General features: G+C 50.3%; 1 protein-coding gene across 3 annotated transcripts in view; it reads right to left on the bottom strand.

The window, feature by feature from the left end:
• Positions 1 to 113: 113 nt before the first annotated feature.
• The window catches only part of Il34 (interleukin 34), a 57,714-nt gene continuing 46,568 nt past the window's right edge, over positions 114 to 11,259 (bottom strand). For 2 of the 3 annotated variants that reach the window (XM_075977331.1, XM_075977332.1), the window contains exons 3-7: positions 7,113 to 7,246; positions 5,711 to 5,788; positions 5,295 to 5,456; positions 898 to 1,033; positions 114 to 708 (exon numbers count right to left, since the gene is read on the bottom strand). In XM_075977331.1, coding sequence (XP_075833446.1) covers positions 539 to 708; positions 898 to 1,033; positions 5,295 to 5,456; positions 5,711 to 5,788; positions 7,113 to 7,246 — 680 coding nt within the window. In that variant the 3' untranslated portion in view covers positions 114 to 538. The remainder of the gene's footprint in view (positions 709 to 897; positions 1,034 to 5,294; positions 5,457 to 5,710; positions 5,789 to 7,112; positions 7,247 to 11,259) is intronic. The other variant, XM_075977333.1, reaches the window with a different exon arrangement.

The following is an 11,259-nucleotide window of genomic DNA, read 5'->3' as shown; positions in this document are numbered from 1 at the left end:
GAGAACTCATGGCCCCTGGGTAAGGCTCCACCCACTGCAGCTCCAGACGCTCAACCCCAATCGCAGGCAGAATCAAGCCCACCCACCTGTCTCCAGAACTTAGTCCCTCCGGGTTCACCTTCACGGGTGCAAGCCAAACCAAGCGAGTGGTCGTTTAATAGAAAAGGAACCGGGAAAGCACTGCTGTGGCAAGATACGGCATTTGGTCAGTCCTCGGTCCAGCACCCCGCGTTCAGCACGCTTGCAAAGCCCCAGTGAGTCCCAGAATTCTGTGGGGCAACAGCATTTGCCGATTGCAGAACCAGTCACAGGTAGGGGTGGCTGTGGGTGGCAGCACCAGCCTTCCCCTCCACCCCTCCCTCCTGAGGCTCCTGGTGGCATCACTTAGGTACGAAAGGCAGGAAGCTGAGCCTGGCACGATGCCTTTCCCAGGAGGGCTTTCCTGCAGGTCTACCTACCTACCATCCCAGAAAGCCTCAGACCCGAGCCAGTTCCTGGAAGACATCCAGTAGCCCGACCTGTGGTCAACACAGACGGCTCAGGGCAATGGACCGTGACTTGAGCCGGGGGAACCGGGCAGGGAGGTGGGGGGTTGCCGAGGCAAAGGGTACACGTGGGTAGCTGCACACTGCATCAAGGATCCTGGATTGTGGGGATGGAGACTCGGCAGCTCACAGTCCTGCCATCTCAGGATGGGACTTTGTTTACCTGTAAGACAGAAAAAAAGCACTGTGGGACAGAACAGCCAAACCACACGTTCTCCGTTCTCCGTACTCTAGGCCCACTGCAGCTTCCAGAAAAGGGAGCATTCCCAAGGCAGTGTGGACTCCGCCCACAAACCTGGGCCCGGATCCCTGTGGCCTACCGTTGCCCACCCCACCCACTGGGTCTCCTTACAGCAAGAGCAGTACAGCAGCTCCATAACCCGGAAGCAGTTGTCCAGCAAGGCTTTGGGCCGCACCAGCTTCAGGCTTAGGCCTGGGGTACTCAGAAGAGATAACACGGCTTCCACCTGAGGACCGATCTCTACATCCTGGGAGGAAGGAAACCAGCAGGACGAGTAAAGAGAGGAGGACCCCAGCACGTGAGAGCCGTGGAGGCTGTCTATCCTGGAGACGGTCTCAACTCAATGAAATAACAACTTCCAGGGACCAGAAGGCCATGAGGGTCCCAGTTGCCATCCCTCACAGAGGCTTCTGCTTCTCTGTCATCAGAAAATAACGACAGAGCCTGGCAATGGTGGCGCCCGCCTTTAATCCCAGCACTCGGGAGGCAGAGGCAGGCATATCTCTGTGAGTTCGAGACCAGCCTGGTCTACAAGAGCTAGTTCCAGGACAGGCTCCAAAGCCACAGAGAAACCCTGTCTCTAGCCGGGCGGTGGTGGCGCACTCCTGTAATCCCAGCACTTGGGAGGCAGAGACAGGCGGATCTCTGTGAGTTCGAGGCCAGCCTGGTCTACCAAGGGAGTTCCAGGACAGGCTCCAAGGCTACAGAGAAACCCTGTCTCGAAAAACCAAAAAATAAAAAAAAAATAAGAAACCCTGTCTCCAAAACCAAAAAAAAAAAAAAGAAAGAAAGAAAAGAAAAGAACTACAGAACACAGGCCAGCACAGGGAGGAAGCTGGGACCTCCTTGTTGCTCCAGCATGCATACTCGCCAGCTTCCAGTCCAGAACACTGTCGGTCAGAAAGCAAAGCCCTCTGCTTAAGGAACAAGAGAAGAACTTCCTGAGGATCCTGAGGCATGAGTCTCACAGGCAGAGCTGACCGTGTGAAAGGCTTCAAGCTCAGATAACTTCTCCTCACAAAGTCTATCAGAAGGGACAGCAAGGACAGCTGCTGGCCCTGGAAGTCCAGGGCCACTGTAGAGGTATCATGGGAAAGGTAGGGCCTGAGTTTAAGGACAGCTTTCCCCTGTAGCCCAGACAAAGCAATGGGCTCAACTCTGTGCCCCAGGCCTTCCAAAATAGCCTCAGTCCCACCCTTCAATACCTGTGAACGGGACCCTTTTTTGGAAATTGGGTAGATGTCATCAATGTTTTAAAGTTTACGTCATTTTGTTTTTAGAGTGGATGCTAAATCTAATGACAAATCAGTGTTTCCCCTCTCTGTGCTGGGAATAGAACCTAGGGCCCTATGCATGCTAGACCAGCTCTTTGCATCCCCAGCCCTGGGATCTCTCTCTTTTTTTTTTTTTTTTTTTTCGAGACAGGGTTTCTCTGTAGCTTTGAAGCCTGTCTTGGAACTAGCTCTTGTAGACCAGGCTGGCCTCGAACTCACAGAGAGTTCACCTGTCTCTGCCTCCCAAGTGATGGGATTAAATGCATGTGCCACCACCGCCCGGCCCCTGGGATCTCTTTATAGAGAAAGGGCAGAAAGACAGAGGTACTGGACAATCACTCTACTATCAAACTGTACCCTGAACCCAGTGTATGACCTTCACTGGCTTAGCTTTGCTTTTGGGGGAGGGAGTTTTTTCTTTTGTACTATGTAGCTCTGACTACCTGGAACTCACTGTGTACACCAGGCTATCGAACTCACAGAGATCCACCTGCCTTTCCCGAGTGCTGGAATTAAGCATGCTACTTTACACCTGGCCCTTGCTTTGGTTTTGAGACAAGGTCTGAATACGTGGTCTAGGCTGGCTCCAATCTTAGAAAATTACCACGCTCTCTCTGCCAGGTGTGGGATTAGAGTCTGTCCAACTTCATCCAATTCAACAGATAAAGTTAGAAAACCTTCTCTAAGGGCAAGCAGCTAGACAAATGGTGTATGACCCATGTTAGAAACTATACCAAAAAAAAGCAAGCACATAATAGGAAAAAAAGACAAATTATAGCTTTTGGGGGTGGAAAGAGGTGAGAAATGACTGCTTCCTGTATACAGTTTCTGCGTGAGGTGACGGAAGAGTGCCAGAAATGGATGGGGTGATAGATGCGCAACCCCATAAGTGTAACTAATGCCCCCGAACCATAAACTAAAAATAGTCAGAATAGCAGCTTTTCCATTGCAAAGTGTGCTCCCTCTTAGCACAGCCTCCACGGTCTCCAACAAAGACTTTGGTTTTAGTTGCCTCTTCCTGAAATTACTTTTTTTCTTATTTATGTGTATGAGTGTGCATCTGTGTGTGTGTGTGTGTGTGTGTGTGTGTGTGTGTGTGTGTGTGTGTGTGTTCCACGTGCATGTGAGTGCCTATGGGGGACATTAAAGGGTGCTGGATTGCCTGGAGCTTGAGCTGAGAGTCAACAGACTTGGATGCTAGGACCCTCTCTGAGAGCAGCAAGTGCTCTTGACCACTGAGTCATCTCCCCAGGCCCAGTTTCTTACAGAAACAATGAAAGCTGAATAGAGAACAAAATAATGCAGAACCCGAATCCAGACATCTTCCAGGGGATGAGGAGATAGGGTGAGGTCATCAAACCCGCAGTTTTGATAAGATTTAGGCATCAACCCCTTCCCTTTACAAGTGAAACCTGCAAGCCCAGGAGTGGAACGACTTGTTCAAGGTTATACAACTGGGAACAGAGCTAGTGTCCGGGTCCCGAGACCATGAGCAAAGAAGGCAAGTGAAACCCTTCTTCAAAGCTAGGACACAGACTCTTAACAGGGTTAGGAAGGAAGGAGGACTCAAGGCTGCAGAGCTGGGCCACAGCTCAGTGGTAGAGGGAGTGAGTACCTAGTACCTGGCTCAACTTCCAGCAGGGGGAGGGGAAGGGAAAGGGGCCACCCAGCTACATCTGAATAATAAAATCATCTCTGTGTTCAGTGCTTCAGTACTGAGAGCCCAGGACCGGGGCCCTTACACTCTCCCCAGCCTCACTCCATGAGCCTCCTGGAGTTTGTTCTATGGGTAAAACAAAAGCAAGAAAGGTCTCTACCTCAAGCCAGAGTCGGTTTGCAAAGGGCACCCATATTGCCCACGAACATAAAAGGGCAGCTTCCTATAACTGTGGCAGGAGCTGGAAGACCCATCCAGGAGTGGTTCTAGATGGCTGTGACAAAGTCACTGTCCCTGAGCTCACAGTTGGTGTCAGATGGTCTGGGCCTGGGCTAAGGAGGCCAAGCAGCTGGCTAAGCAGGGTGGCATGTGTGTCCCAGTAGGCACACACCAAGGGCCCGAGGCAGGTGGGACATGCAGCTGAGCCCGTAGTTGGCTATCAAATGGTTTGGGGTTTGTTTTCAAGACACTATGTAGCCTAGATTGGCCTCAAATTTAACATTATTCTTCAGCCTCCAGACTCCTGGGTTGCAGATGGCCACACCATCTCTTTTCCCTTCTATTTTTTCTAAACTAAGTCATAGCCATTAGAGTTCACCCTAGGTGTCCCATAGGTTTTGATAAAAACCTAATGTCACAAGTCAATCTGTGATTACCATATTACACAGAAGAGTTTCTGAATAGAAATTCCCATCACTTGCCTCTCTTTCTTTCTTTCTTTTCTTTCTTTCTTTCTTTCTTTCTTTTTTTCCCGAGACAGGGTTTTTCTGTAGCTTTGGAGCCTGTCCTGGAACTAGCTCTTGTAGACCAGGCTGGCCTCGAACTCACAGAGATCTGCCTGCCTCTGTCTCCCGAGTGCTGGGATTAAAGGCGCGTGCCACCACCTCCTGGCCCGCCTCTCTTTCTTTCCCCCTTTTTCTGGAGGAGCCTCATTTTTCAGATGCAGAAGCGAAGTCAGAGGATTCCCTGGGTTGCCCCAGACCTAGGGCATGAGAGGCAAAGCCTGTTCTACATAGCAAGTTCCAGGCCAGGCAGGGCTTTGCAGTGAGACTCTGTCTCTAAATAAACAAACAAATAAATGCTGTCTCATGGCTATGATGCACCCCGTGCATCTATGAACTCACTCTGCTCACTCTGGTGGCCTGCACAAGGTCAAGCCAGCATTATTGGTGAACAGTTCGGTGAGTAGCACTAATTGGCCTCTATGGGTTATAAAATAAAAATGATGAGCCCGGGCAGTAGTGGCGCACGCCTTTAATCCCAGCACTCAGGAGACAGAGGCAGGCAGATCTCTGTGAGTTCAAGGCCAGCCTGGTCTACAAGAGCTAGTTCCAGGACAGGCTCCAAAACCACAGAGAAACGCTGTCTCGAAAAAAAAACAAAAAACAAAAAAAGAAAAAGAAAAAAATGGTCCTAAGATCCTCCTGTCCCCCACCCCAGTTCATGGTAATCATGGCGTCTCCTCCCTCCTTGGTCACTTTTCCTGCACACCATTCCCATGGCCCCCACATCCTCAGCACACACCAGAACTTTCCCTCTGCAGCCTTTCCCTGCATCTGTGCATGCCCACAGCTCACCATGAGGCTCCGCTGAACATTCTCCAGCAGCGTCTGAACCTCCTGCAGATAGTCCCAGGACGGGTGGCCCTGGAGCAGCACGTCCAGCACAGACTCGGTGGCATTGAGACTCACCAGGACCCACAGGTACCGCAGCTCCCGCTCGCTCACACGGGCCTTCTGCTGCAGGGACAGGAGAGATCGCGGAAATCCAAGCCAGGCCTTTGGGCTGTGACCCCACCCCAAGGACTTGCCACTGCCTGGGAGCAGCCACAGTCACCCGCTGTGGCCAGCAGACAACCTTGGGCCTAGGTCAGCAGCAAGCTGGCTGGAGTGGCCAGGGCAAGGCCCCTGGTCAGTAGGACAACCTGCCAAGGACCCACGTGCTTCTGAGGGCGTGGAAGGCAGAAACTCCCCATCCCAGGAGGGATCCTCACCAGCCTCGTGATGTTGGCGACTCTGAGCACTCCCTCATAAGGCACAGGAATCCTGTAGTTGATGGGGAAGTAATGTTTCTGGGGAGGAACAAAGCGTGAGGTCAGAAGCAGAACAGGCTTAGACAGGACCCCCAGAGAGGGACCCGGCCTAACAGTGTGATTGATGGCAGACAGGTTCTCTAACGAGAAGACAGCTCCCTTCCCCCCCCCCCAAGACAAAGGGAAGGTGAATTCAGATACACAGTTCTATAAGGGCTGAAGTTTCAGAGCCAGGGTATGGACCAAGGGTTTTCAGGAAGACATGTTAATTTGGAGGTGAGGAGTGTGGTTCGTCTGATGCTTACAGAGGTAACCTTTGCACATCTCTGTGAACACACTAAGCACCAATGAGCCAGATACCTTATTGTTTATTGTTATTATTAATAATGTGTTGTGTGTGTGTGTGCGCATGCATGTGCGTGCGTATGTGCAGGCATCCACATGCCTCAACACTGATATGGAGGTCAAAGTATAACTTTCAGGGGTCGGTTCTCTCCTTCCACCTTTATGTGGGTTCTGGGAATTGAACTCAGGTCTTCAGACTTCACCAACCCGTGTTGTACTCTTTCAGTTAGTGGGTTGTATAGGATACGAATGACATCTCAACAAAAACAGTCTCAAAGATAGTCCTAAAGAGCTGGGCACGTGCTTGCCATCCCAGAACTCGGGAAACTGAAGCGGGAAGATCTCAAGTTCAAAACCAGCCTGTCCAGCATAATGAGACTCTGTATCAATAAAGCAAAACAAGGGCCAGGGATGGTAGTGTGCTTGCCCAACATAGACAAGGCCTGGGCTTGCATAAGGCCGCATCACTGCGTGAACCAGGCTCATTGGCACCCATCTGTGATCCTGGCCCTAAGGAAGCAGAAGCAGGAGGGTTAGAAGTTCAAGGCCATGGGTTTGAAGGAGACTGCTCTTATTCTTTCATTTCCTGGCCACCCAGTCCCAACTATATGTAGTAAGTTAGGTCTTAAAGGAGGGAGGGTGGGAGAAAAAAGGAGAGAGAGAGAGAGAGAGAGAAGCAAATAAAAACCTAGCCATGTAGAAACACTACAACATCATGTGGGCATCTCCAGTCTCCAAAAGGAACCATTTTCTGACTTGAAGGTCTTTGTCCCAAGTGAGTCCCTGGAGGCCTTTTCTGAGTTATAGGCTGAAAGCCACATGGAAGTAGGTTAAAGGTCAGCGAAGAAGGAGGGAGCTGTGGAAGGTGATCCTCTTATACACTTGGTTATGTGATAGACCAAGGTGGGCAATGTCACTATAACATTGGGGCTGACATATCTGGGATGGGAAGTGAGCACAGCTCCAGGTGAGCCTTGGGACTTGGGAACAGGGACCCGTTTGGTGCTCTTCCCGTTACCATGTACTGAAGCCGGTTCTTGTACTGCAGCTTGACCCGAAGGTAGCCCGTAAGGTCACACTCCTTATCTTGGGTCAGAGTCCACATCTCCAAATTCTCGTTCCCCAAAGTCATGCCAAGTAGGATCCCAAGACCTGTGGGCCACAGCCAACGAGAGCCTATGAGACCAAGCACTGTGTGTGCACGCCCCCTGCTGTGCACAGCTGTATCAGCTCACGCCCCCTGCTGTGCACAGCTGTATCAGCTCACGCCCCCTGCTGTGCACAGCTGTATCAGCTCACGCCCCCTGTTGTGCACAGCTGTATCAGCTCACGCCCCCTGCTGTGCACAGCTGTATCAGCTCACGCCCCCTGTTGTGCACAGCTGTATCAGCTCACGCCCCCTGCTGTGCACAGCTGTGTCAGCTCATGCCCCCTGCTGTGCACAGCTGTGTCAGCTCACGTCCCCTGCTGTGCACAGCTGTATCAACTATCCTCCATTTTCAAGGGTGGCGAGTACTGATGGGAAACGCAGGGGAGCAGAGCCCTGGAATAGTAAGCACATCCCACCCCTGGGCAGCAGAGTCCTCAGGGAGACACCCAAAGTCTGGTCTCCAATCTCCCCTACTTATTCCAGGGCACCCTCAGCCCCTTCCTTGGTGTGTCAGGTTTCACAACTGTTTTTGATTTTCCCTTCAGAGTTTTGGATACAAAGTCTAGTTCCAGATCTTAAAATGGATTTTGGTGACCCAGAGACTTTCTTCTATGAACTATATGACCTTGGCATTCTCCTCCATTAGAAGTACCAGAAGGTCTATAGCTCCTTCCAGTCTGAAGGCTCTGGGATGCTAAACAGACCACACACACAAGCTGTCCCAACAATTGAAACAGTACCAGGAATTACCACTAGGTGTCACTGTAGCCTCAAAAACAACTCTCCAGATCTGTACTTGTAAACAGAAAAAAAATATTTGAGAGAACTTACAAAAAATATGAATAGGGGTCAAGTGAATGAGAGAAACATAGAAGAGAAAGCAACACCCAAAGGGCCAACCTCACTATTGAGAGAAATAAATTCAAATGAGAACAATTGGATTCAGTCTGTAACCAGAGAAACAAATACACACAAAGCCAACCAGGGATTTCAAGGAAATGGAAAGGTTTTTATGAGATAATTTCATTTTAATAATCTTGATGCTGCCAAAAGAGCTCTCAGCCTGGAAATACACTTGGCACATTTAATAATAAAATGGACCACAGAGAAACCCTGTCTCGAAAAACAAAAAAAAATAAATAAATAATAATAAAATGGAATTAAACTCTACAACCTTTGACCCACTGACGCTGACCCACTAAACTTGTAAACTAGAAAGGAAACAGGACAGATTTATGGACAGAGACTTACACAGCATCGTTATTCCTTCTTAACATTTATTCACTTGTTGGAGAGGCAACTCGTGGTGATGAAATACTTAAGATATGTTTAGCGGCCCTCTGAAGGGAGCCCGCGCCAACAGTATATTGGCGATGCGTAGGACGGCTTTAGGTTTAATTGATTTCCTGTGCTTTCGAAAAAATAAATATGTCAGATTTCTGTGGGAGATTATTACAGTCATCTTTACGTTCCAGGACATTTTTTAATGTTCTCCAATCAGTATCTTTTTTTAAAAAAAAAAAACATAGTCTCTCAGTATGCAACCCTGGCTGGCCTAGAACTTTTCATGAAGACCAGACTGGCTTGAACTCACATAGATCCACCAGCCTCTCCTTGGGTGTTGGGATTAAAGGTGCATCACCATATCCAACTTACTATCTATTATTATTATTATTATTATTGTTCTCAAAACCAATAATTATCTTTTGCCTTTTCTTTTCTTCCCTTTCCTTTTCGCCAAGACAGCCAGGCAGGCTGAGTCCCCTCCCCAGTCTGTCCTCATTGACATCACTGACTGGGTCTTCCCACTCCCTTTCCTGTCACCTTGAAGGAATCTACTGGCCTGGGCCACGCTCCCTCTTAGCTTCCCTCCCCTTCCTCCCAGCCCATCCCACTTGTTCCCACTTGGTGGACCAAGCCCTAGGAGCACTGTTTACCATGATGCTTGGGTCTGCTCAGGCCCTGCCCTCCCCACCTACAGAACTCAGACAACCACTCTGTGTAACAGCCCTAGCTGTCCTGGAACTCTGTAGACCAGGCTGGCCTTGAAATCCCAGAGATCTGCCTGCCTCTGCCTCCCAAGTGCTGATGAGATTAAAGGCGTGCGCCACCCCCACCAGGCTGACAACCACGTTCTTGCAAGGAGGCAAGTTTGCAAGAATCAGTCTTTGCCATGCACCTAACATAGTCTTGGGCTGAAGGAACAAAAAAACACAACCAGTATTAAGCCAACAAGATGGCTCAGTGGGCAAAGGGGCTTGCCACCAAGCCTGACTACCTGAGTTCAATCCCAGGAACCACACAGTAGGAGAGAACTAACTCCTGCAAACTGTGCTTTGACTGCCGCACAGGTGCCACAACACACAAACCTGCTTAATGGGTTGAATAGCATCTCCCTCCCAAATTCTTATCCACCTCGAATCTCAGAATGACTTGATTTGGAAACAGGTTCTTTGCAGGTGTAATTAAAACAAAGGCTGTCGATGTGAGATCATCCGGGGCCTGGGGAGAGCCTAGATCTAATGACTGGCTTTCCAGGAGGAAGACTGTGCAGAGGGAAAGGCCTTGCAGATGGGGTTGCTGTGCAAGCTTGCAATGCTGCCACCTGCCAAGGGACACAGGCAGTCAGGCAGTCACAAGAAATCTGGAAGAGGCAAGAGGACCCTCCCCTAGAGCCTTCAGAAGCTGTAGTGATCAGTGACCCCAGTTTCAGACCTCTAGTCCCCAGAACTAGAAGGAAATACCTTGATGGAGCCGAGTCACAAATTCATGGTGATACGTTAAGGTAGCCTACATCCCCCAAGATCCTCAGCCCCATGCAATGTGGGGCCTCTGCCCTGCCAACCTCTCCCCTCAACTGTCCTTGCCAAGTCCTGAGAGATGCCATCTGAAGCTCCCCTCCTGCTTGTGTTCATTTCCAGCCTCACTTCCCCTCAGGTGGGCCTAGAGAGGTGGCTCAGCAGATAAAGACACTCGCCATCAAGCCCAAGGGCCTGAGTTCAATTCCCAGGACCCACACTTCCTCTGGCTCTCGTATGCATACCATGGTACACAGACACACCACACACACACACACACACCAACACAATAAGAAAATAAATCTAATCACTTAGGACTGGAGAGGTAGCTCGGTGGTTCAGAGTGCCTTCTGCCCTTCTAGAGGACCCGAGTTCAGTTCCCAGCACCATGTCAGGTGGTGGTAACTCCAGCTCCAGGGAGATCTAACACCTCTGGCCTCCAAGGGCCACTGGCACTCATGTGTACCCAACCCACACATTGACACATAATTAAAAATACTGAAACTGAATCTTTAAGTGTGATCGCTTCACCTCAAGAACTGACCCTCAGATGCCTAATCCCTCAGTCCCCTGCCTGGTATTTAAGGCCTCGGGGGTCTGCACACGACCTGCCTGCCCCTTCCAGCCGAACCCCACTCAGCCCCACCACACACACCTGTCCCTGTTTGGAGAGCTAGCTCCACCCATCATCCTACGTCTACCAGTGTGTCTACCACCTAACTTTTGTGTCCTCCTCGAAAAGACCCCCACCCACGCTACCCCTGTTCCATTAAGAGGTGGGTCTGTCTGGGAACTTCACCCATTCCGAATGTCCCCACCCTTTGCAGTGTCTGAGCACCAGGCAGACTGTGCCCAGCTCTTCTCTGGAGACTTGTGGTTTCAGCCCCTGCCCGCATTTATTTGGTATAAATAACTTCAAGTGGCGGTGGGGATGGGAGATGCGAAGCAGGCCAGGTCCTTGTCACGACAACGACAACGACTCTCCAAAGCCTGCAGCTGCCATTGAGTCTGTGAGGGGCTCAGCCTGGCTTCCCACCCAGCATCTATAAACATCCCACAGGTCCTTTGCTGATTTCTATCCTTGTTTCAACTTATTCTTCTTTTTATCAGTAACATCATTGTCTTTCTGCTTTTTAATTTTGACTGCCGTGGAGGGAGGGGTAGAAGGGTCTGACAGCTTCCTTCCCCAGGCCTCTCCTGCCCCACGTGTTGTGCCT

The sequence above is a fragment of the Microtus pennsylvanicus genome, chromosome 6, assembly GCF_037038515.1.
Source record: "Microtus pennsylvanicus isolate mMicPen1 chromosome 6, mMicPen1.hap1, whole genome shotgun sequence".
Taxonomy (NCBI): Eukaryota; Metazoa; Chordata; class Mammalia; order Rodentia; family Cricetidae; genus Microtus; species Microtus pennsylvanicus.
The sequence above is the reverse complement of the archived record's forward strand: the minus strand, read 5'-3'. Positions and strand labels throughout refer to the sequence as shown.